This window comes from Phyllobates terribilis, unplaced genomic scaffold, assembly GCF_046119375.1.
Source record: "Phyllobates terribilis strain yellow unplaced genomic scaffold, ASM4611937v1 Scaffold_342__1_contigs__length_2020279, whole genome shotgun sequence".
Classification (NCBI taxonomy): Eukaryota; Metazoa; Chordata; class Amphibia; order Anura; family Dendrobatidae; genus Phyllobates; species Phyllobates terribilis.
Window position 1 is genome coordinate 1,298,966 of NW_027363102.1, and position 27,580 is coordinate 1,326,545.

At 41.4% G+C, this 27,580-nt stretch overlaps 1 protein-coding gene across 1 annotated transcript in view; it reads left to right on the plus strand.

Annotated features, from left to right (window-relative positions):
• Positions 1 to 9,843, plus strand: part of LOC141222128 (dynein axonemal heavy chain 12-like) — a 52,796-nt gene extending 42,953 nt beyond the window's left edge. The window contains exons 2-4 of the mRNA XM_073666622.1: positions 8,754 to 8,863; positions 8,963 to 9,143; positions 9,679 to 9,843. Of these exons, the coding sequence (XP_073522723.1) occupies positions 8,754 to 8,863; positions 8,963 to 9,143; positions 9,679 to 9,843 (456 nt within the window). The remainder of the gene's footprint in view (positions 1 to 8,753; positions 8,864 to 8,962; positions 9,144 to 9,678) is intronic.
• Positions 9,844 to 27,580: the final 17,737 nt, after the last annotated feature.

Below are 27,580 nucleotides of genomic sequence, written 5' to 3' on the forward strand. Positions count from 1 at the left end.
GGCGAGGGGACGGATATTATACACCGGGGGCGAGGGGACGGATATTATACACCGGGGGGCGAGAGGCCGGATATTATACACCAGGGGCGAGGGGACGGATATTATACACCAGGGGTCAGGGGACGGATATTATACACCAGGGGCCAGGGGATGGTTGTTATACACTGGGAGCGAGGGGACGGATATTATACACCGTGGGCGAGAGGACGGATATTATACACCGTGGGCGAGGGGACGGATATTATACACCGTGGGCGAGGGGACGGATATTATACACTGTGGGCGAGGGGACGGATATTATACACCGTGGGCGAGGGGACGGATATTATACACCGTGGGCGAGGGGACGGATATTATACACCGTGGGCGAGGGGACGGATATTACACACCGTGGGCGAGGGGACGGATATTACACACCGTGGGCGAGGGGACGGATATTATACACCGGGGGCGAGGGGACGGATATTATACACCGTGGGCGAGGGGACGGATATTATACACCGGGGGCGAGGGGACGGATATTATACACCGGGGGCGAGGGGACGGATATTATACACCGGGGGCGAGGGGACGGATATTATACACCGGGGGCGAGGGGACGGATATTATACACCGGGGGGCGAGAGGCCGGATGTTATACACCGGGGGGCGAGAGGCCGGATGTTATACACCGGGGGGCGAGAGGCCGGATGTTATACACCGGGGGGCGAGAGGCCGGATGTTATACACCAGGGGGAGGGAGCGAGGGGACAGATGTTATACACCGGGGCTGGGGGCCGGATGTTATACCCTGGGGGTCGGATGTTATGCAAAGGAGGGCTTGGGGTTGGATGTTATACAGTGGGGTTGAGGGGATGGATTTTATACACTGGCGGGGGGGCGAGGGGACGGATGTTATACACCAGGGGGAGGGAGCGAGGGGACGGATATTATACATCGTGGGCGAGGGGATGGTTGTTATACACTGGGAGCGAGGGGACGGATATTATACACCGGGGGAGGCGAGAGGCCGGATGTTATACACCAGGGGGAGGGAGCGAGGGGACAGATGTTATACACCGGGGCTGGGGGCCAGATGTTATACCCTGGGGGCCGGATGTTATGCAATGGAGGGCTTGGGGTTGGATGTTATACAGTGGGATTGAGGGGATGGATTTTATACACTGGCGGGGGGGCAAGGGGACGGATGTTATACTAAACTAGGGGCAAGGGGCGGATGTTATACTAAACTAGGGGCGAGGGGCGGATGTTATACACCGGGGGAGGCGAGAGGCCGGATTTTATAAACTGGGGGCTGAGAGTCCGGATGTTATACACCGTGGGCAATGGGACTAAATGAAAAAAGCAGAATTCGGTGACTAGGAGTTTTGTCCTATAATGTATGGGCATTTGCCTTCCCTTTAGAAACTCTCCCTTGTGATTCTGCAGTGTCTTAGAGGTTGACTATCTTTTCCTACATTGCTCAGGAGTTTCTCATGAACAGACTTCCAGTGGCTTGCCCAACTCCGCTATTACTGGGAGAATGAGAATGCGAGAGTGCGAATCATCACCTGCAATGTGAAGTCCGCCTATGAGTACCTGGGCAACTCCCCACGCCTGGTCATCACTCCGCTCACTGACAGATGCTAGAGGACTCTGCTATGATGTGATGGGTTATGCTCAGAAATCTTTTTGACTTTTGTATGATGCATGAAACTTATTAGAAAGTTTATTGATATTTCATACCAGTTCTTTCATGTTTCATTGGTAGATCGGTGCTTTTTATCTAAATCTTGGTGGAGCTCCAGAAGGTCCGGCCGGCACAGGAAAAACTGAGACCACCAAAGATTTGGCCAAGGCGCTGGCCGTGCAGTGTGTGGTCTTTAACTGCTCTGATGGTTTGGACTACATAGCAATGTCAAAGGTACATACAATGTTAAGCTGCTCCATTGCAGATAATAAACTGACTCCAACCGATGTTCTGCTGACATCTTTTGATTATATAGTACAGACCAAAAGTTTGGACACACCTTCTCATTTAAAGATTTTTCCGTATTTTCATGACTATGAAAATTGTACATTCGCACTGAAGGCATCAAAACTATGAATTAACATATGTGGAATTATATACTTAACAAAAAAGTGTGAAACAACTGAAAATATGTCTTATATTCTAGGTTCTTAAAAGTCGCAGGTTAACAGCAGCTCAGATTAGAGACCAGGTCAATGCCACACAGAGTTCTATCAGCAGACACATCTCTTCAACAACTGTTAAGAGGAGACTTTGTGCAGCAGGCCTTCATGGTAAAATAGCTGCTAGGAAACCACTGCTAAGGACAGGCAACAAGCAGAAGAGACTTGTTTGGGCTAAAGAACACAAGGAATGGACATTAGACCAGTGGAAATCTGTGCTTTGGTCTGATGAGTCCAAATTTGAGATCTTTGGTTACAACCACCGTGTCTTTGTGCGATGCAGAAAAGGTGAACGGATGGACTCTACATGCCTGGTTCCCACCGTGAAGCATGGAGGAGGAGGTGTGATGGTGTGGGGGTGCTTTGCTGGTGACACTGTTGGGGATGTATTCAAATTTGAAGGCATACTGAACCAGCATGGCTACCACAGCATCTTGCAGCGGCATGCTATTCCATCCGGTCTGCGTTTAGTTGGACCATCATTTATTTTTCAACAGGACAATGACCCCAAACACACCTCCATGCTGTGTAAGGGCTATTTGACCAAGAAGGAGAGTGATGGGGGGCTACGCCAGATGACCTGGCCTCCACAGTCACCAGACCTGAACCCAATCGAGATGGTTTGGGGTGAGCTGGACCGCAGAGTGAAGGCAAAAGGGCCAACAAGTGCTAAGCATCTCTGGAAACTCCTTCAAGATTGTTGGAAGACCATTTCCGGTGACTACCTCTTGAAGCTCATCAAGAGAATGCCAAGAGTGTGCAAAGCAGTCATCAAAGCAAAAGGTGGCTACTTTGAAGAACCTAGAATATAAGACATATTTTCAGTTGTTTCACACTTTTTTGTTAAGTATATAATTCCACATGTGTTAATTCATAGTTTTGATGCCTTCAGTGTGAATGTACAATTTCCATAGTCATGAAAATACAGAAAATCTTTAAATGAGAAGGTGTGTCCAAACTTTTGGTCTGTATTGGGTATATACTTTTTTTTTAGTTTTTCCAAGAGCTGGCATCATCGGGAGCATGGGCGTGTTTTGATGAGTTTGTTTTGATGAGTTTAACCGTATTGAGCTGGAGGTGTTGTCCGTGGTGGCCCAACAGATTCTCCGCATCCAGAGAGCCATCCAGATGAAGATGGACATGTTCAACTTCAAAGGAACAGAACTGAAGTTTAACCCAAATTACTTCGTAGCCATTACCATGAATCCTGGCTCCGCGGGACGTTCTGAGCTGCCGGATAACCTCAAGGTAAAGAGTCCCAGTGCCTTGCATCGGGCCCCTCCACAACATTTCTATAGGATTAAGCTCAGGACTATGACTCGGCCATTCCAAAACTTTATGTTTATTCAACCATTCTTTTGTAGAACGACTTGTGTCTTTGGGCCATTGTCTTGCTGCATGACCCACGTTTTCTTGAGATTCAGTACATGAACTGATATCCTGATATTTTCCTTTAGCATTTGCTGATAGATTTTAGAATTCATTGTTCCATCAATGATGGCAGCCGTCCTTGGCCAAGTGCAGCAAAACAGGCCCAAAGCATGTTATGATTACCATCTTTGTGTTTCATAGATGATAGGAGGTTCTTATGCTGTAATGCAGTATTTTCTTTCTGCAAACATATAGCTTCTCACTTAAAATCTCTATCTTGGCCTCATCCTTCCACAAAGCATTATTCCAGTTACCTATTGATGTGCCCAGGTGAGTTTTAGCAGTGACATTTTAAATCTCATTGCCTTTCTCCTTGCAATCCTGCCATGCTCGCCATTGTTGTTCATTGTCCTTCTGATGGTGGACTCATGAACAATTACATTAGCTAATCTGAGGAGAGGCCTTTAGTTGCTTAGAGGTTACCTTGAGTTCCTTTGTGACCTCACAGACTGATGTAGCTTTAAGTCAAATTTATGCAGTAATACAGAAATTTTTGAGGGGTTCACAAACTTTCAAGTAAATACTAGGTTTACAAAAGAAACATAAGATTTCATCAAAGGGATTATTCTCCCCCAAACCTATATGAGATTGTACATTTCCTATGTATAATCACAACACCGGATGCCCTCATTTCTGCAAGCTCCTTAATATTGATGTCCCGTTCTCCTATTTTCCAAAATGGACACAGTAGAGGTGTGGAGAGAGATTTGGAAAGTGTTAAAGGAGTATTCCCATCTCCAAGATTCTATCCCAATATGTAATAGGTGTAATAATAATATTAATAGCAAATACCTCCAATTGGAAATGTAGTATAGTTCTTCTGATTAGCTATGTCGCTTAACCCATGTGCAGGGCATAGCAGTAGCTTAGGTATCCATGGTTACGACCACTAGCAAGTAACTAACTGTTACTATGAGTGCTCGTAACCATGGATACCTAAGCTACTGCAATGTCCTGCACATGGGGGTAAGCAACATAGCTAATCAGAATAACTATACTACATTTCTAATTGGAGATATTTGCAAACATTATTATTATTATACCTATTACATATTGGGACAGGATCTTGGAGATGGGAATACCCCTTTAGCCACACTTTGACTGACTTTCCTCTGATGTGGAATAGACACATCACTTTTAGGTCTGGGGTGGAGGATAGTGTAAATGGACATAATGGGTTCCCCGGCTCTATGCCTGGTTTACAGTAATTTAGTTTCATTTGTTGACTGACCCATCTGGTTTGCGCATTTCAGGTTCTTTTCCGGACTGTAGCAATGATGGTCCCCAACTATGCTCTGATTGCGGAGATCTGCCTTTATTCTTACGGTTTTCTGCACGCTAAACCTCTCTCGGTGAAGATGGTAATGACTTACCGGCTGTGCTCGGAGCCGCTCTCGTCCCAGTTCCATTATGATTATGGGATGCGTGCAGTAAAGGCTGTGCTGATCGCTGCTGGCAATCTGAAGCTGAAATTCCCCCATGAAAATGAAGAGATTCTTGTAAGTTCTGAACTGTTGGTCGCTTTACATCTCGTATAGGATAGCATTACCATCTTACCGAGAAGCATTTGGATCACAAAAATTAGAGCTGTATGATTTTATAGTAGCAGACAGAGACTTGCAAATAATTTCTGCACATTACTGTTCCTGGCTTATTAGATCTCATCTGTGCAAAAGTGTCAAAACTATAGTTGTTAAACACGTAGCTTGTTCATCTTATGGGACAGTTTTGATTTTTAACTTAAACGCATATATTTTAGGCTAAAAATCATTTTAACAATTGGGTTTTATTAAAAATTTTGCATCGCTTGGCTTTCACCGGCTTTTTGATTCCCTGCACATTCAATTTTGATAAGGTCTGTGGTCATAAATAAACTGAGAGGAGCTCAGAAAAAGACAGATAAAACATTTACAAACTCCCCGTCAGCCAGCAAAAACGAGTTCACTGACAGTATCTCACTTAACTCATTCTGCAGCCGGCAATTAACAGTAACACAAAGGCCACATGTATTCCCTATGGAAAAACAATTCTGCAGCATATTTTAGTGCAACTCAGCAGCGTTCCATTCCTCTTTTATCATTCCTGGAAATGTAGGAATTAATTGAAATCTGTCAATAACGAGTCCCCTACACAGTCTGACAATGTCACCACTGTTTGGGCACAGTCAGATTGTATGGGGTTGTCCCCTATATAGATTATATATACATTATATATCATTTACACATACATTTCCAGGAGGTATAACAGAGGGACGATACAATGTAGAGTTTTAGGAAAAGAGGTTTCATCCTTATTTTTTGGAGAATACTATTCTTTACTAATACAGACATACCACAAGAACTGACGGCTCCTTTGTAATGGGGTTCCTCACTTTTAATATTGTTTCATGTCATATTGTATATGAATTATTTTATCATTTAATCCTTTTTCATTCTATTTAGCTCTTGCGGTCAATTAAGGATGTAAACGAACCCAAATTTTTGTCTCATGATATTCCTCTGTTCAATGGGATTACCAGCGACCTGTTCCCTGGCATTCAACTTCCGAAAGCCGACTATAAGGTATTAAAATATAATAGTGTCTTAAAGGGGTTTTCCAAGACTTAAAGAGGACTTGTCCCTCGCCATAAATCTGTAAATGCCGCTGTTCTCCTGACTCCGGCATTGTTTTTCTTTTCTTCCTGCTCCTCTCCGTTCCTGACATCTGTCACTCTCCTCTAGACCTTTAAGCTAACTGGGCAAGGCCTTCCTGAAGACTCCCACAGAGAGGACTTGATGACCACGCCCAATTGGCTATTAAAAATTATGAACTAGATTTCTATAAAGAGGCTATATCTCAGGAATGGAGAGGCGCAGGAGCAAAAGAAAAACAACACCGGATTCAGGAGAACAGCGGCATTTACACCAGGTAATAAAATTGCATATTAATGGCAAGTGATAGGTCCTATATAGCTGGCCAGCTATCATTTGGATGACAGTTATCTTTCCCGGCTCCCCCATATTCAGGAATGCTCCCTCCTCTGTTCTCTATGACAGAGTCGCTGCCAGAATCTTATGGCAGCTGCTAATTTCAGGGTCAGAAAGTAAGGATTGGGTGCTTAAATTCCAACCGCCCGATTTTTATGTCCCCATCATAATCTGTCATGAGGCCCCCATACACAGTAGATGGTAGACCAATCCCATTGAAATCTCCCGATCCTGATCCACTGCTTTGGAATTGGGTTACATGACCTTGTCACTCATCGTCCGGTCCCATTAGTGCAACCTGGGCAGCTGCACAGGGGCACCAGAGGTAAGGGGGCTCACTTATACCTCCAATGCAAGATGATCTGATGTAGAAAAAAAATGGTTAAAACATCTGTGAGTGATTTATCGCTAGTTTAGTTGTAGGTTATGGAGACATTTTTTTTTAGATGAATGAATCGATTCGCAGGAGACTGATCCAATGGCCAGGTGTCATGGGTGCGTCAGATGTGACAGACAGTCGCCCTGCAGTTGGTTGCAGGAGATCCCTTCGTTTGGCATTACAGACATAGTAACATAGTTTTTAAGGTTGAAGGAAGACTAAGTCCATCTAGTTCAACCCATAGCCTAACATGTTGATCCAGAGGAAGGCAAAAAAAAACCATGTGGCAAACACCAAGCTCCACGTTGGGGGAAAAAAAATCCTTCCCGACTCCATACGACAATCAGACTAGTTCCCTGGATCAACGCCCTATCAAGGAATCTAGTATTTATAACCTGTAATATTATACTTTTCAAGAAAGGCATCCATGCCCTTCTTAAATTTTAACAGTGAATCACTCATTACAACATCATGCGGCAGAGAGTTCCATAGTCTCACTGCTCTTACAGTAAAGAATCCCCGTCTGTGATTATGATTAAACCTTCTTTCTTCCAGACGTAGAAGATGCCCCCTTGTCCCCGTCTCAGGCCTCAGAGTAAAAAGATCAGTAGAAAGGTCTTTGTACTGTCCCCTCATATACTTGTACATAGTAATAAGATCACCTCTAAGCCTTCTTTTTTCCACAGTAAATAACCCCAAGTGTAATAACCTGTCTTGGTATTGCAGACCCCCAAGTCCTCTAATAACCTTGGTCGCTCTTCTCTGCACCCGCTCTAGTTCAGCTATGTCTTTCTTATACACCGGAGACGAGAACTGTACACAGTATTCTAAGTGTGGTCGCACTAGTGACTTGTATAGAGGTAAAATTATGTTCTCCTCATGAGCAGCTGCCTGACACTGGCCACTAAACGTGAGCTTGTCGTCCACCAATACACCCAGGTCTTTTTCAGTTACAGTTTTGCCCAGTGTTTTACAATTAAGCATATAATTATGCATTTTATTTCCTCTGCCACATCTTCTTAGCGGTCTCACTGTAGGACCCAGCGGCTACCTCCCTCCTGTTCTAATTGACAATCAGGCCTTGGTGTTTAAATACTTCCTGGTTGCTACACAGAGGTGCCAGTGATATTCACATGACCCCTTGTGAAGGCTTGGAGCAAGTGCAGTTCTTACTTCCTCTCTGGTGCTAAGAGGATGTGTGTGCCATCTTTCTGAAGTCGACTCTAGCTAAGCTACTTCCCCTGTGTCTGTCTCCCCTTGCTGTCTTTAGTTGTCAGTGGGGATCGACTAGTGCTCACCCCCCCTTCCCTATCCAGGGCCAAGCGCTAAGGAAATACAGGGATAGGTTCCTGTGCGGCAATTGATGAGGAACCAATATAGAGTCGGTAGGGGAGACAGGGTGATTGCAGATCAGCCTAGGAGGTCTCCATTTCCCCCTTTCCCTAGTGTCTGGGCTCCCTTCCCCTCATCCCTTTGTGTCGCACTTTGTCTTTCCTACACTGTGCGTGACATCAGGTCAGTGGTGGGCACTGAATGAGACCCCTGAGAGCCACCTTATTTCTTCCTGCCCCCCGGCTCTTCTTCAGATTAGCCGGCCTGGCATGACGTTATGGTTGCAGCATGATGTACACCAGGCCATATAATCAGAAGAGGAGCCGGGGATGCCGGCAGCTAAGAGGCGGCTCTCAGGAGTCCCATCCAGCTTCCACAGAATACTGATCTGGGTCCTGAAAATGTATTCTCCCACCTCTAATTGGATCCACTGTAAACAGACTGATGAAATATTTTACCTTCCTTTTGCTCAGGATTTACTGGAATGCGCACAGGAGAGCTGTGCTGGACACAACATCCAGCCCGAGAAGGTCTTCCTGGAGGAAATGATCCAGACGTATGAGATGATGATTGTCAGACACGGGTAAGCTGGAACTACAGAAGTCCATGGGACGGGGGATTTATTCTTCGCTGTTTCCATTTTATACAATGGACCATGCTGTATTTTGTTTATCCCGTACAGTTTTATGTTGGTTGGAGAGCCGTTCTCTGGAAAAACGAAGGTCCTCCACGTCCTCGCTGATACGCTGTCTCTTATGAATGAGCGAGGGTGCGAAAAAGAAAAAGTGATTTACCGGACAGTGAACCCTAAAGCCATCACCATGGGGCAGCTGTTCGGGCAGTTTGATCCAGTGTCACATGAGGTTCGTCTATGATTGGAATTATTGTTTATAATACTAATATCTTTGCTGAAAATGGGAAAATCTCCCCTTTTATGGCTTATGGACATGGTAGAAGGGGTTCCTTCAGAGACATAGACCCCAGCCATACATTGCCGGGCAATCATTTTATTATGACTTACTCCCTGTTTGCACAAAAATTTTATTTTCCTCATCAGACATGGAAGCAACAAATTGTATTATTTATGCCAGAAATTAGCATAAATTTGCATACTTCCAGACACACTCTGACTAGACTGTGTCTGGCCTCACTCAATACACTTGCTTTGAGTGAGGTCACGCACTTCTAGTTGGCATGTGACCGCATATATGCAAATCACTTACTTGTGGTCTCTCCCGGTGCCGGCACATTCACTTCAATAGGGGCCACGTGTAGTCAATACATGTGTATCATCAATATCATAATCCAAGGCATTCCCTTTAATAATCCTTTCAATTGTGGGATTGTATTGGATTTTATGGGAAGAGCAATTTTATTGATGCCTCTCTTCATTTGCAGTGGACCGATGGGATAGTTGCTAATACTTTCCGGGAGTTTGCGTTATCTGAGACCCCGGAAAGAAAATGGGTTATCTTTGATGGACCTATTGATACGCTATGGATAGAAAGTATGAACACAGTCCTAGATGATAATAAAAAGGTAACTCTCTATTTTACTTTGTGAAAACTTTTTTTTTTTAAATTTAACCACTTCCCGACCGCCCACTGTAGATAAACGTCGGCGCTGCCAGGGCTCTGTGCAAAAACGGTGGGTGGTCCCGCAGCGCTCAGCACCCCGAGGGTCCTGCAAGCGCTACGGGTGCGGTGCAGAGCGATAGCTCTGACAGGGAACATGATCGGGACCTGATTGGATCAGGTCCCAGTGATGTTAACCCTTTGCTGTCTTCTATATGCCGCGATCTATAGTGATCGCGGCATATAGAAGACAGCAGGAGGAGAGGGGGTCTTCTACTTACCTCTCCGACGACCCCTGATACCTTCCAGGACCTGACGTTGCTATGGCAGCTGGAGGTCACATGACTGCCTCCAGATCTGCCATATATGGTGTCCTGCCAGGCTCAGCCTGCAGCTGAAGCCTGGCAGGAGACTCTGACTGTGAAACAGTCAACAAAGATCTCATGTAATGTAATATATGTCTATTACATTACATGAGATCAGTGATCAGAAAAATAAAAATTAATGTCCCATACAGGGACTAAGTAAAAATGTAAAAAAAAAAGTAACAAAAAATGTTTTCAAACTGCTAAAAAAAAAAAATCACAAAATAAATAAATAAAATATTAAACCGATAAATCCGTATATTTATGCAAAAACAAAAAAAGTACACATATTTGGTATCGCTGCATCTGAAACAACCCGAGCTATAAAGCTGTCACACTAATTAACTCCTTCTGTGCACAACGTAATAAAAATAAATAAAAAACGGAGCATGACACATGACTCTGTCGGCCCAAATATGGAAAAATTATAGCTCTCAAAATATGGCGACGCAAAAACTAGATTTTACAAAAAAAAGCGTCTTTTAGTGTGTTACAGCTGTCAGTCATAAAAACCCGATATAAATCTGGTATCTCTGTAATCGCACCGACCCGAAGAATAAAGTAATCTCTTCACTTATACCGCACGAGGAACGGCGTAAAAAATAAATAAAACCAATTCTTCACCTGCTACTGATTTGTTTATTATGTCTCCCAATGTGCTCACCACACATCTAGATAAGTTCCCTAAGGGGTCTAGTTTCCAAAATGGTGGCACTTGTGGGGGGGTTTCCATTGTATAGGCACATCAGGGGCTCCCCAAATGCAACATGGCGTCCGCTAATTATTCAAGCAAATTTTACATTCAAAAAGTCTAATGGCGCTCGTTCCCTTCCGAACCCTGCAGTGCGCCCAAACAGTGGTTTTCCCTCACATATGGGGTATCAGCGCGCTCAAGAGAAATTGCACAAAAAATTTAGGGGTTCATTTTTTCCTGTTACCCCTGCAAAAATAAAAAAAAATTGGGTCTAAAGTAATATTTTTGTGAAAAAAGTAAAATGTTAATTTTTTTCTTCCACATTCCAAAAATTCCTGTGAAGCACCTGAAGGGTTAATAAAGTTCTTGAATGTGGTTTTGAGCACCTTGAGGGGTGCAGTTTTTAGAATGGTGTCACTTTTGGGTATTTTCTGTCATAAAGACCCCTCAAAGTGACTTCAAATATGATGTGGTCCCTAAAATGTTTTTGTAAATTTTGTTGGAAAAATGAGAAATCGCTGGTCAACTTTTAACCCTTATAGCTCCCTAACAAAAAAAAATTTTGGTTCCAAAATTGTGCTGATGTAAAGTAGACATGTGGGAAATGTTATTTATTAACTATTTTGTGTGACATATCTCTCTGATTTAAGGGCATGAAAATTCAAAGTTTGAAAATTGCAAAATTTTCAACATTTTTGCCAAATTTCCGATTTTTTTCACAAATAAACGCAAGCGATATCGAAGAAATTTTACCACTATCATGAAGTACAATATGTCACGAAGAAACAGTCTCAGAATCAGCGGGATCCGTTGAAGCGTTCCAGAGTAATTACTTCATAAATTGACAGTGGTCAGAATTGAAAAAATTGGCCCGGTCGCTAAGGCAAAAACAGGCTCTGGCGCAAAGTGGTTAAACAATTCTCGACTGCCCATATGATGATGCCATGTGTTTGGAAGCTTCTAATAGTTTTTTGGGCAGCATCTGAGTTAATTAGAGACACACCTGTGGATGTATTTTAATGCACACCTGAAACACACTGCTTCTTTGTGTAGCATCATGGGAAAGTGTAAATAAATCAGCCAAGATATCAGGAAGAGAATTGTGGACTTGCACAAGTCTGGCTCATCCTTGGGTACAATTTCAAGATATCTGAAGGTGCCTCGTTCATCTGTACAAACAATTATATGCAAGTACAAACAAGATTGGAATGTCCAGCCATCATACCGCTCAGGAAGGAGACGGGTTCTGTGTCCCAGAGATGAACGTGCTTTGGTCCGACATGTGCATATCAACCCCAGGACAAAAGCAAAAGACCTTGTGAAGAGGATGGCAGAAGCTAGTAAGATTGTCAGAGTGACAATTCACAGTGAAACGAGTACTGTATCAACATGGGCTGAAAGACCACTCTGCCAGGAAGAAGCCATTACTCCAAAAGAAACATAACAAATCCAGATTAATGTTTGCAAATGCACACAGGAACAAAGACCTTAATTTTTGGAGACATGTCCTGTGGTCTGATGAAACTAGAATTGAACTTTTTGTGCATAATGACCATCGTTAAGTTTGGAGGAAAAAGGGAGAAGCTTAGAAGCCTAAGAACACCATCCCAACTGTGAAACACGGGGGTGGCAGCATCATGTTGTGGGGTTGCTTTGCTGCAAGAGGGACTTGGTCCACATCACAAAATCCGTAGGTGGCTTCATGAGAAAAGAAGATTATGTGGCAATACTGAAGCAACATCTCAAGACATCAGCCAGAAAGTTAAAGCTTGAGCAGAAATGGGTCCTCCAAATGAGCAATGACCGGAAGCATACTGCCAAAATGGTAACAAAGTGGCTTAACCCCTTCGTGACCAAACCAATTTTTTTAAATCTGACCAGTGTCACTTTATGTAGTAATAACTCTGGAATAACATATCCCATAGCTTTTGAGACTGTTTTTTGTGACACATGATACTTTATAATAATGGTAAATTTAGGCTGATATGGTTTGCGTTTATTTATAAAAATATCAGAAACTTGGCAAAAATGTCTTAAAAATTGCACTTTTCAAACTATGATTGATTATGCCTTTAATCCCAATAGTCATACCACACAAAAACAGTAATAAATAACATTTCCCTCATGTCTGCTTTACATCAGCACCATTTGTAAAATGTTGTTTTATTTTATTAGCATTTTAGAAGATTTAAAAATGTAGCAGTTATTTTTCATTTTTTTCAAGGAAATTTACAAAACTTATTTTTATAGGGACCTGTTCAGTTTTGAAGTGACTTTGAGGCTGCGTGCCCACTATGCGTTTTTCAAGCGTTTTTGCTGCGGAATTTTCGAAGCGAAAATGCTTAAATGCTTGGTAATGCGTGCCCCATGGTCCTCAATGATAACCTGCATGTGCTGTGTGTTGGTATATGCAACAGTTGTGGACTTCTTTGTTTGTGTGAAGGAGGACTTTATGCTGATCTGACAGTAGATGGCGATGTTGTGTAAAGTTTCCTTGTTTACTGTATTGTAAAAGAAAAAAGTCTCTCTTGTATTTTCTATTTTGTTCTTACTTCCTGGTGCAGTACTGTGTAACTGTGCGTTTTTTCCTTTACCCCATGTTCTGAGAAGTAAAAGCTTGTTATCCCCTGTAATCTGCTCTGTGAAGTTTTATACTGCAACTGTGGGTATCCAGAAGCTGTGCAACACTGTGCACATGCTGCGGAAATTTACGCTGCGGATTATCATTGTGGAAAAATCTGAAGCATATCCATTAATTTTGCGGAAACGCGGCGTAATTCCCGCCATTGACTTCCATTGAATTGCATAATTTCTTAATGACTACATGTACACATGTGGATATTTAAGTGATTCAATGTGTGGTTGGTACCCAGGTCTGGAGAAGAGGAGACTCTCCTCCAGACCCGGGTACCATAGTACCTGTAGATAAAAAAGAATAAAATAAAAAATAACATTAGACTTACCTTCTCATGGCCCCCGGTCTCCTGTATGGTGCATCCGGTGTCTTCGGCGGCTCGTGGTGGTGTAAAAGGACCTTCCATGATGTCATTTAGTCATGTGACAGGTCACGTGACCATTGATGTCGGAGGTCGCTTGACCTGTCACATGACTAAATGACGTCATGGAAAGTCCTTTTACACCATCGCGAGCCGCCCAAGACACCGGACGCACCGGAGAAGGAGACCGGGGGCTATCGGAAGGCGAGTAGAATGTTTTTTTTGTTTACCATTTTTATTCTTTTTTTAACTATTAACTTGGTCACACTATATAAATCCATGCCGGTTGCATGGATTTATATAGTGTGACCAAGTTGTCAAGCACTTTTCCAACTGATGCTAAAATCGCTTGGAAAAGCGCTTGACAACCCGCATGCAAAAATGCATGCAAAAACACTTGACAAACGCTTCTACCTGGCGGGAAAAACGCATGTAAAATCCGCATGCATTTTTCCTGCCAGGGAGATACAGAAAAAATCTGGAGCATTTTTGCTTCGTGGGCACTTAGCCTGCGAGTCTTATATGTTGGAAACCACCCAAAAGTGTTACCATTTTAACCCCTTTAAAGCCCATGATGTACTAATACGCGTCTGTGCCCTGGGCTTTAAGAGCCTGACCCGTATTAGTACGTCACCGCGATCGCGCGCGCACACAGGCTGTGCGGGCGCGATCGCCGCCGGGTGTCAGCTGATTGTCACAGCTGACACCCGGTACTATGTGCAGGGAGTGGTTCCGCACCGCTCCCAGCACATTAACCCCCGCAATGCTGCGATCGAAGTCGATCGCAGCATTGCGGACTTCGATCGCAGCATTGCGGAGGCAAGGGGAGGTGATCGGTATACTCACCTCCTCTTCCGGCCTCCAGCGCTGTCTGCCGCGGCTTCCCGGGTGTTGCCATGACTACCCGATGTCGTCATGACAACATCCGGGTCACCAGACAGCAGTAAGATTGTTTGGACATGCGCAGTGCATCTCCAAACTATCTTCTCCCTGTCCAGCGCTGACAGCCTGCATGGCACAGGGATGGTGCTCCATCCCTATGCTGTGCAGGCGATCAGAATAAAAAAAGTGAAAGTCCCACAGTGGGACAAAGTGAAAAAGTGTAAAAACTCCCAGAAAGTGAAAAAAAAAAAAAAAATTGTAAAAATATAAAAAAAAAAAATAATCCACTAAAAATAAAAATATAATGTAGCCATCAATAAATATTATTATGAAAAAACAAACAATAAAAGTACACATGTTTGGTATCGCCGCGTCCGTAACGACCTGGACTATAAAACTGTTCCACTAGTTAACCCCTTCAGTGAACACGGTAAAAAATAAAAATAAAAAACAAAGCAAAAAAACAATGCTTTATCATCATACCGCCATGCAAAAAATGGAATAACACGCGATCAAACAGACGAATATAAATAAAAATGGTACCGCTGAAAACGTCATCTCGTCCCGCAAAAAGCAAGCTGCCATACAGATCCATCATCTGAAAAATCAAAAAGTTACAGCTCTCAGCTATTTTATAAAAAAATATATTTTTTTGCATTGCTTTATTCTTTTATTGTGTAAAAGCGCCAAAACATAAAAAACAATATAAATGTGGTACCGCTGTAACCGTACTGACCCGAAGAATAAAGCTACCTTATCAATTTTACCACACCCGGAGCAGAATAAAAAAAAACAAAAAAAAAATTCCTGAATTGTTGGTTTTTGTTTATTCTGTCTCCCAAAAGCTGGAATAGAAAGCGATCAAAAAATGTCACATGCCTGAAAATGGCACCAATAAAAACGCCAACTCATCCCGCAAAAAACAAGCCGTCACATGACTGTCGGCCAAAATATGGCAATGCAAAAACTAGATTTTACAAAATATGTGTCTTTTAGTGTGTGACAGCTGTCAATCATAAAAACCCAATATGATTCTGGTATCGCTGTAATCGCACCGACCCAAAGAATAAAGTAATCTTATCACTTATACCGCACGAGGAACGGCGTAAAAAATAAACGTATAAAGTATTTTTTTTTCCACTTTTTCATTTTTACGAATCAATTTGTGAAGCACCTGAGGGTTCCAAGTGCTCACTATGCATCTAGATAGGTGCCTTGGGGGGTCTAGTTTCCAAAATGGGGTCACTTGTGGGGGAGCTCCAATGTTTAGGCACACAGGGGCTCTCCAAACGCAACATGGTGTCCGCTAACAATTTGAGCCGATTTTCCATTCAATTTGTTAGAGGACACCATGTTGCGTTTGAAGAGCCCCTGATGTGCCTAAACAGTGGAGCTACCCCACAAGTGACCCCATTTTGGAAACTAGACCCCCCAAGGCACCTATCTAGATGCATAGTGAGCACTTGGAACCCTCAGGTGCTTCACAAATTGATTCGTTAAAATGAAAAAGTGGAAAAAAAAATACTTTTTCATTTTTACGAATCAATTTGTGAAGCACCTAGGGGTTCCAAGTTCTCACTATGCATCTAGATAGGTGCCTTGGGGGGTCTATTTTCCAAAATGGGGTCACTTGTGGGGGAGCTCCACTGTTTAGGCACATTAGGGACTCTCCAAACGCAACATGGCGTCCGCTAATTATTCAAGCAAATTTTACAATCAAAAAGTCAAATGGCGCTCCTTCCCTTCCGAGCCCTGCCGTGCGCCCAAACAGTGTTTTTTCCCCACATATGGGGTATCTGCGTGCCCAGGGGAAATTGCACAACAAACTTTGGGGTCCATTTTTTCCTGTTACCCCTGCGAAAATAAAAAAAATTGGGTCTAAAGTAACATTTTTGTGAAAAAAGTTAAATGTTCATTTTTTTCTTCCACATTCCAAAAATTCCTGTGAAGCACCTGAAGGGTTAATAAAGTTCTTGAATGTGGTTTTGAGCACCTTGAGGGGTGCAGTTTTTAGAATGGTGTCACTTTTGGGTATTTTCTGTCATATAGACCTCTCAAAGTGACTTCAAATGTGATGTGGTCCCTAAAAAAATGGTTTTGTAAATTTTGTTGGAGAAATGAGAAATCGCTGGTCAACTTTTAACCCTTATAGCTCCCTAACAAAAAACAATTTTGGTTCCAAAATTGTGCTGATGTAAAGTAGACATGTGGGAAATGTTATTTATTAACTCTTTTGTGTGACATATCTCTCTGATTTAAGGGCATAAAAATTAAAACTTTGAAAATTGCAAAATTTTCAAAATTTTCGTTTTTTTCACAAATAAACGCAAGTGATATCGAAGAAATTTTACCAAAATCATGAAGTACAATATGTCACGAAAAAACAGTCTCAGAATCAGGGGGATCCGTTGAAGCGTTCCAGAGTAATTACCTCATAAAGTGACAGTGGTCAGAATTGTAAAAATTGGCCTGGTCATTAACGTGCAAACCACCCTCGGGGGTAAAGGGGTTAAACACTGCACCCCTCAACGTATTTAAAAATGCTTTCATATAGTTCATTAACCCTTCTGGTTCTTTTCAGGAAGTAATGGAAAGTGGAATGACAAGAATGAAAAAGTTTATTTTTACAATCTAGATTTTGATAACTTCTGAACAGGCAATTATAGCCGGCATACTTTAAAGGTAGTTATTTGGCCATGAGCTGCCAAGGCAAACATCAGGACCACACAATCAAGATATCAAGGTGCCGATAAAGTTAAAAGGAAGCCCCCACACGGTGTTAACTATTTAGATTCTATAATCACTATTGACAACAGAATCAAAGGGGTTAAACGTCCATGGTCTGTGCCAACACTGATCATGGCTGATGCAGCAAGTTGTCAGCTATAATGTACAGGTGACAGCTACAGGATAGTCACCTGTCGGGGAACGCTAGTCTCTTATATTGCAGATCAGTAAAAAGACGTCTATTGGTCAATAAGGGGTTAAGGATAACAAAGTCAATGTTTTGGAGCGGCCATCACAAAGCCCTGATCTTAGTCCTATTGAAAATGTATGGGCAAAGCTGAAAAGGCCGGTGCGAGCAAGACGACCTACAAACCTGGATCAGTTACAGCAGTTGTGTCAGGAGAAATGGGCCCAAATTCCGACCTAAGAGTATGTGCCCACGTAGCGTTTTACAAGCGTATATGCTGCGGACTTTCCTCAGGGTAAACGCTTGTGAAACGCTAGGTAATCTGCCCCCCATGGTCCCCACGGGGAATCCGCAAGTTCTATGCCCATGCTGCGGATTTTTCCGCAGCGTTTTTGATGCGCGCAATAATCCACAGCATGTCAATTAATTTTGCGTTTCCGCAAGCGGAATTACCTTTGCAATGCAATAAAAAACACAAGGCAATTCCGCATGTGGAAAACGCGCGATAAACGCAGGATAAACCCGCGTGGAATTCCACATGCGTTTTTCCGGGAGAGGACATGCGGAAATGAAGCAGAAATTGAGAAGCTTGTGGGAGGAAATCCCAAATGTTTCACCCAAGTCATTCACTTTAAGGACAATGGTACCAAATACTAATGAAATGGATGGAAAGTTTTGACTTTGTTTTAAGGCATTTTTATTACTTACTGCATTCTCGCTCTCTCATTATTCTGGCATTTGGCAAATATTACAAATGATGGTAATCCTAATTGACCTAAAACAGGAAAGGGTTATTCTGATTTCATGTCAGATATGGAGAGAAACATGCAGATACTGTGTGTCTTTTTATATAGTGTATGGAAACTTCTGGTTTCAACTGTATATGAGATATTGAAATGTAATTGGTCATATTGTCATTTATTTTGAATGAAGTAAGTGAATTCCCACATTAATTTGACATTATATAATGTCTTTATATTTAAATAAATCTCAAGTGATTTCAACAATACAACAGGATGTTATTTTCTTATAATAAAAAAATGAAAATAAAAAATTCTATTGTGGTGTTAATTTTGTAATATTGATTTTTATCTGTTTCATTTATGTCTCAGTGTTTGAAAAAGGCCTTTTGCATAAGGCTGAAACGTTACATTGAATTTTGGGATTTCTTTATGAAATAAAGAATTGCATTATCATTCTGAATATTTGAGTGCCGAGTATCTATATATACACTGGCATGCCAGGCATGTCAATCTCCACAAGGAGAAAAATGACCCTTTAGATCCCAGTGAGAAGCCTCTCATACAGTCAAATCGGATCTCATGCTTTGTACTGACGAGGAGCAATACCCTGAAACACCGTGGCTGCAAATTGAGATTCTGGTTTGGCTTTTATCCCAAGTCATGTGACAAGGCTCGTTAAAGGGTCGATATTGACTTTTAGGATTGCTACTTCCAATAGACTTGTCACTTATCTCACTTTTAGCAAATCAGAATATACCGTAGATCATATATAATAGAAATAATCATTATCCACTGTCTGTCTTTCCAAAAGTGATAATAGGAAGTGCAGCCATATCGGTTGTGACCTTTGAATTAATTTCTCAGAAACAGACAGTGAACAGTCATTTTGTCAGGATGTTATATCAATGACTAAGTCATTAGTTTCCAAGAAGCTGCTTTAAAATTGACAAACTACTTCTTCCTATTTTTGCAGCGGTGCAATATTGCCATCTTATTAGAGAAGAGCAGTTAAAGAGAATGTGTTATCAAAAAATAACCAATTGTTTAAATTACCTTTTTACATGAAATTTATTTATTTTTTTATTTTTTTTCACTATAGTAACCATCTAAACTAAAAAAACACACCCACAGATCCTGCAATTATCACCCTGGCCAAAATTAGTTTCATATTTCCTGTTGTATGCAGAAGATTTTTCAGCAGTTTTATTATCATGACTGAAAATGACAATGAAAGATGACACCTCTATATAAAGCAGATAAAGTAGCCACCATTCACTATAAATGATAGTCACAGCTCACCTCCTCACCCTTCCTTCACAATGAGTCTATTCTTAGGACTAGTGGCCAGTGTGAAAATTGTAAGACTTCAGGATTGGTTTTTTTGATTGTGATGTTAAAAAGTGAAAATCTAAAAAAAATGACATTTAAAGTAAATTGAATGTAATCCCTTCTCACCATGGACAGTTTTAGTTTTTGGGCTTTTTCTTTGTTCCTCTCCTTCTTTCTCCCCTTTCGTGTGACATAGCCGTATGAGGGCTGTTTTTTTACCCTACAATATACTGGAAAACTGGAACAAAAATTCCAAGCGAAGTTAAATGGGATTGCGTTTTTCATTGTTTTTGGGTTTTGTTTCTAAGGTTTCATTGTGCAGTGAAAATGACCTGTGAACATGATTCTTCACGTCGAGCAAACTTGAAAAACCAGATATCAAACTTGTATAGTTTTATTTTGATGGTGAAAATATTTCAGAGATTCGGTCGATAGAGCTTTATGAGGGCTTGTTAATTGCTGAGGTTTTCATTAATAACATTTTTTGGGTTATATACGATGTTTCAATCCCACTTTTTCATGTACCAACATGGCAGCCATGGGGGCGGTCAGCAGGCTCATGGTTGCCACTGAAATCCATAAGCAGCACTTTCACTTAGTGAAGGGGGGTGGAAGGCAACATCCCATGGGCATCCAAAATGGTGAACCTCTGGGATATCGCACCTTAACTACCACGGTCAGGGATTTACTGCAGCATCTAAGGGGTTAACAGCAGCAACCAGAGCTGCTCTAATAGCGGCTTTTACAGACAAATACCGGCAGTATAACACAGCTGGAATCTGCAGGTATATTGCGGGTGGAGTTGCAGAGTCCACTCCACACACTCGCACCCAACATGCACTATACATGTAGGGCAGATAGGGGTTAAACAACAGAGGACACGTTCCTTTTAAGCACTTAAGAATTTATTTATTTTTTACTTTGCAGATAGTATACTGGCATATGCTTTGTACTTAAAAGGAATGTCTGCATTAGTTAATGTCTTTTTGTTAGAAGGGCCCCAATATGCTGACTAAAGGATGATCTGTTGCTGGCAATCTCAGCGATAAGCCATTTGTTGAAAAATCTGGCAACAAGCATTTAATTCTCCTGCACTGCCACCAAAGGAAACAGGAGGTACTGCACAGTATCCAGTGAAATCAATAAGCTATGTAATGAATGAAGTACTGGGACCTTCAAAGTGGGAATGACTCCATGTAACTGCTCTCTAGTCTGCATAAAATGGGTTCAGGTTTACAACGGAGAATCCCCACTATTAACCTGTATAGTGCCCCAAGTATGTGCAAGTGGTTTCTAAACCAGACAACCTCATTAAGTCTCATAACACCTTTGTCAATAAACAGGTATTCTCAAATTACTAAGTTGCTTTAATTAGTTAAACAGCATGAAAATACACAAGTTTGCCACTGACTTGCTTTTTCTATCTGCTGTCATTCTCCTGCAATGAGAGCTTTTATCTTACATAGTGTAAAGCTCATTTCCTTGGAGTTTACCAAGGTCTACTAGTGGCTGGAGAGTGTGCAGTAGTCACATTCCAGGAGAAAAGTTAATTCCTAACATACCGTTATCTCTGTCCAGCCCATTCATTTCTATACACCAGTTAGCTGCTCCCTGCCTTCTCCCTTTAGGCTTTTGACGAGATGCTCTTATCCATCCTGTAGAATCACAATTCCTGCACCCAGTATCTAGGCTCTCACTGTCTGTGGCTGCGTGCTTGCTCATCAGAGCTATCACTCTGGGAGAAGAGCCCGTCTTGCCAGAAATCAGGAAGTAAGGAGACTGCACAGCTCTGAGCTGCTCAAGAGATCACTTATGAAAACTCCTTTTAGGCATCAAACATTTCCTTTGTTCAAATAGAAAGAATATAGATCTACATATTTTAGAATGTGTATGAACTACATGTCTGAAATAAAAATAAATGATTCTAAATAATATATATATATATATATATATATATATATATATATACATATATACAGTACAGACCAAAAGTTTGGACACACCTTCTCATTTAAAGATTGTTCTGTATTTTCATGACTATGAAAATTGTACATTCACACTGAAGGCATCAAAACTATGAATTAACACAGGTGGAATTATATACTTAACACACAAAATTTGGGAAACAACTGAAAATATGTCTTATATTCTAGGTTCTTCAAAGTAGCCACCTTTAGCTTTGATAACTGATTTGCACACTTTTGGCATTCTCTTGATGAGCTTCAAGAGGTAGTCACTGGAAATGGTCTTCCAACAATCTTGAAGGAGTTCCAAGAGATGCTTAGCACTTGTTGGCCCTTTTGCCTTCACTCTGCAGTCCAGCTCACCCCAAACCATCTCGATTGGGTTCAGGTCTGGTGACTGTGGAGGCCAGGTCATCTGGCGTAGCACCCCATCACTCTCAGTTTGGTCAAATAGCCCTTACACAGCCTGGAGGTGTGTTTGGGGTCATTGTCTTGTTCAAAAATAAATGATGGTCCAACTGAACGCAAACCGGATGGAATAGCATGCCGCTGCAAGATGCTGTGGTAGCCATGCTGGTTCAGTATGCCTTCAGTTTTGAATAAATCCCCAACAATGTCACCAGCAAAGCACCCCCACACCATCACACCTCCTCCTCCATGCTTCACGGTGGGAACCAGGCATGTAGAGTCCATCCGTTCACCTTTTCTGCGTCGCACAAAGACACGGTGGTTGGAACCAAAGATCTCAAATTTGGACTCATCAGACCAAAGCACAGATTTCCCCTGGTCTAATGTCCATTCCTTGTGTTCTTTAGCCCAAACAAGTCTCTTCTGCTTGTTGCCTGTCCTTAGCAGTGGTTTCCTAGCAGCTATTTTACCATGAAGGCCTGCTGCACAAAGTCTCCTCTTAACAGTTGTTGTAGAGATGTTTCTGCTGCTAGAACTCTGAGGAAGCCATACGGCGAGAGCGTGAGTTCGGGGATAGGCTGACGACCTGGTGCGGGCTGCACACACATGGGTATGCATTGTTTCTGACTGTTTCTCTGACTCTCTACTTTTTGGGGAAGCTCCTCTTATATTCATGCTTTTATGGCATGCCTAATACATTCTTTACTGAGGGCTCCCATGTATAGGTATCTCACCTGTCATTAGTGGCACATTATTGCAGGGACTGTGATTATACAATCTACTGGGTAATCTATTGCATAGAGCTTTTGCATGGAACATTGAATGGATTACTACTATTATTATTTATTTTTCTTTGCGCAAGACACCTGCACTTTATGATTCATTGGGGAGATTATTACATGGACCTCTGCACGTAATATTGTATGGACTACCAATATATGTTTAACCCCCCCCTTCCCCTTTTTTTTCTCTCTGCAAAGTGCCTGGTATAAGTACTGCCCCATTTTTGTCCAATAAATGCAGCTGATCTCTGCGACCTGTGTATGTGCTGTGTGACTGGGCACTTCAGCCCTCACTGGGTACCCATCTTTACATCTTAAACTGTATGTTAAATTATGTATGCAAGTTTTTAAGAAATTGAATTAATAAAAATTATGTTTTTTATCGCTAAACTCAATGTCCTCCTCTCTTTCTGCTAGAACTCTGTGTGGCATTGACCTGGTCTCTAATCTGAGCTGCTGTTCACCTGCTATTTCTGAGGCTGGTGACTCGGATAAACTTATCCTCAGAAGCAGAGGTGACTCTTGGTCTTCCTTTCTTGGGGCGGTCCTCATGTGAGACAGTTTCTTTGTAGCGCTTGATGGTTTTTGCAACTTCACTTGGACACTTTCAAAGTTTGCCCAATTTTTCGGACTGACTGACATTTATTTCTTAAAGTAATGATGGCCACTCGTTTTTCTTTACTTAGCTGCTTTTTTCTTGCCATAATACAAATTCTAACAGTCTATTCAGTAGGACTATCAGCTGTGTATCCACCTGACTTCTGCACAACTGATGCTCCCAACCTAATTTATAAGGCAAGAAATCCCACTTATTAAACCTGACAGGGCACACCTGTGAAGTGAAAACCATTTCCGGTGACTACCTCTTGAAGCTTATCAAGAGAATGCCAAGAGTGTGCAAAGCAGTCATCAAAGCAAAAGGTGGTTACTTTGAAGAACCTAGAATATAAGACATATTTTCAGTTGTTTCACACTTTTTTCTTAAGTATATAATTCCACATGTGTTAATTCATAGTTTTGATGCCTTCAGTCCAAAATTTATCCAAAATTAATGGGTATGCTTCAGATTTTTCCGCAATGATAATCCACAGCGTAAATTTCCGCAGCATGTGCACAGTGTTGCACAGCTTCTGGATACCCACAGTTGCAGTATAAAACTTCACAAAGCAGATTACATGGGATAACAAGCTTTTACTTCTCAGAACATGAGGTAAAGGAAAAAACGCACAGTCACACAGTACTGCATCAGGAAGTAAGAACAAAATAGAAAATACAAAAGAGACTTTTTTTTCTTTCACAATACAGTAAACAAGGAAACTTTACACAACATCGCCATCTACTGTCAGATCAGCATAAAGTCCTCCTTCACACAAACAAATAAGTCCACAACTGTTGCATATACCAACACACAGCACATACGGGTTATCAGTGAGGACCATGGGGCACGCATTACCAAGCGTTTAAGCGTTTTCGCTTCGAAAATTCCGCAGCAAAAACGCTTGAAAAACGCACAGTGGGCACGCAGCCTCAAAGTCACTTCAAAACTGAACAGGTCCCTATAAAAATAAGTTTTGTAAATTTCCTTGAAAAAAATGAAAAATAACTGCTACATTTTTAAATCTTCTAAAATGCTAACAAAATAAAACAACATTTTACAAATGGTGCTGATGTAAAGCAGACATGAGGGAAATGTTATTTAGTACTGTTTTTGTGTGGTATGACTATTGGGATTAAAGGCATAATCAATCAAAGTTTGAAAAGTGCAATTTTTAAAACATTTTTGCCAAGTTTCTGATATTTTTATAAATAAACGCAAACCATATCAGCCTAAATTTACCATTGTTTTTTGTGATGCATGATACTTTATAATAGTCTCGAAAGCTATGGGATATGTTGAAGCATTCCAGAGTTATTACTATATAAAGTGACACTGGTCAGATTTAAAAAAAATTGGTTTTGTCATGAAGGGGTTAAGCCACTTTGTTACCATTTTGGCAGTATGCTTCGGGTCATTGTCCATTTGGAGGACCTATTTCTGCTCAAGCTTTAACTTCCTGGCTGATATCTTGAGATGTTCCTTCAGTATTGCCACATAATCTTCTTTTCTCATGAAGCCATCTATTTTGTGATGTGCACAAAGTCCCTCTTGCAGCAAAGCAACCCCACAACATGATGCTGCCGCCCCCGTGTTTCACAGTTGGAATGGTGTTCTTAGGCTTCTAAGCTTCTCCCTTTTTCCTCTAAACTTAATGATGGTCATTATGCACAAAAAGTTAAATTCTAGTTTCATCAGACCACAGGACATGTCTCCAAAAATTAAGGTCTGAGTTCCTGTGTGCATTTGCAAACATCAATCTGGCTTTTTTATGTTTCTTTTGGAGTAATGGCTTCTTCCTGGCAGAGTGGTCTTTCAGCCCATGTTGATACAGTACTCGTTTCACTGTGAATTGTCACTCTGACAATCTTACTAGCTTCTGCCAATCTTACTAGCTTCTGCCATCCTCTTCACAAGGTCTTTTGCTTTTGTCCTGGGGTTGATATGCACATGTCGGACCAAAGCACGTTCATCTCTGGGACACAGAACCCGTCTCTTTCCTGAGTGGTATGATGGCTGGACATTCCAATCTTGTTTGTACTTGCATATAATTGTTTGTACAGATGAACGAGGCACCTTCAGATATCTTGAAATTGTACCTAAGGATAAGCCAGACTTGTGCAAGTCTACAATTCTCTTCCTGATATCTTGGCTGATTTCTTTACACTTTCCCATGATGCTACACATAGAAGCAGTGTGTTTCAGGTGTGCATTAAAATACATCCACAGGTGTGTCTCTAATTGACTCAGATGTTGCCCAAAAAACTATTAGAAGCTTCCAAACACATGGCATCATCATATGGGCAGTCCAGAATTGTTTAAATACATAGTAATCTTAGTGTATGTAAACTTTTGACTTTGCAGTAAGTAATAAAAATGCCTTAAAACATTATCTCTCTCATTATTCTGGCATTTGGCAAATATTAAAAATGATGGTAATCCTAATTGACCTAAAACGGGAAAGGTTTATACTTATTTCATGTCAGATATTGAGAAAAACATGCATATGTGTCTTTTTATATAGTGTATGTAAACTTCTGGTTTCAACTGTATATATGTATATATGTGCACATCTCATTGCTATAGCAAATCAGTGGGAGTCATCAACAGTGATAAAGTAATAGAAAAAAGGAAGAAAATTGAATCCTTAGAGGAAAAGTAAGATAATTTGTTTAAAAAATGCCAGTGTAAGGAGGCTCATAAGCTCCCCGGGGAGCCATTGCATGGTTTATAAGCCTCCTTACTCTGGCATTTCACTCTCCTCACTGGGATCTAAGGGGTAAAGTTTTTCCTTCTGAAGTCTCTCACACAGCTAAATCAGATCTCATGCTTTGCACTGCTGAGGGGCAACACCCCGAAACACCATGGCTGCAAATTGAGATTCTAGTTTGCCATTTATCCTAAATCATGTGGCAAGGCTTGTTAAAAGGTTGATATTGACTTTTAGGATTGCTACTTCTAATAGGTGGCACTGGAAGAGACAGTTTGCAAGTTTTAGGTGGAATTTCTCTTCAATAAAAATACTTTTTGATTACACCAGTGATTTTTTTCCTTTCTTACAGACTGGACCAGTCATTGGGGAAGCCCTCACTGTTTCTTTCTGGATAGATTCCACTTCCTACCACTATGAAATGGAATAAATGCTATGTTTTAGAGAAATTAACAATAGTAATGGTAGTAATCTGACACCATATGATGGCAAATCCAAGCAATATGCCGTCATTTGTAACAATGGGAAAGCCTTTTTTTAAGAGGTTGTCCAGAATAAGGATGCCATATTTCATCGCTTTGTGGAAAAATAGGTAAATCGTTTCTCATGTTATATTCTCTGAACTGTAAATCGTAAACGGTTTCACAAATTTGGTTGAATGCCAGTAGACCCAAAAAATGCTAATTTCTAATAGTAAATTTAAAAATGACTTTTTTTTACTTTTATTTATTTCCAGATAAAGTGAAAGATCGAGGCTCTAATACAATTGGGTCAAGATTGAACCGTGTCGAGGACAAGGTAAGAAAATAAGATAAAACCATATATATTTATATTATGCACAGCTACTACTTACACATACACACATGGAGTACAGGATATACAGACAATTACCACATACTACTTACAGAATATTCCTCACTCTCTGAAAAAGTGTAAAATACATAATGGTGCATCCAGACACCAATTCTACAGCGCTGCTCATACACTGCAAAGAGTCTAAATACCTGTGGTCATCTGTGACTTGCACACACAAGTTAAGGTGGCCACACAATAACTAAAGTTGATTGCTGGTTCGGCCGCCCACTACCTCTCCCAACTCTCATACACGAGAAGGTTTGGCTTGGTTAAATGTTCATGTGTTTTCAAAGTGGAGAACTGTGAAAATCACTGCCAAACGGCTCTGGCAGCAGCTTATCACCTGAATAACAAAAGGGTCAGGCATTAAGGGTCAGGCAGTTTGAATTTTACCTCCTCTGACCTCATCTGTCAGGGAAGAGTCTGGATGTCTCCTTAGACTATTAGCTTAGTCTATTGTGTATGGAGGCTTAAAGGGGTTTTCCATTA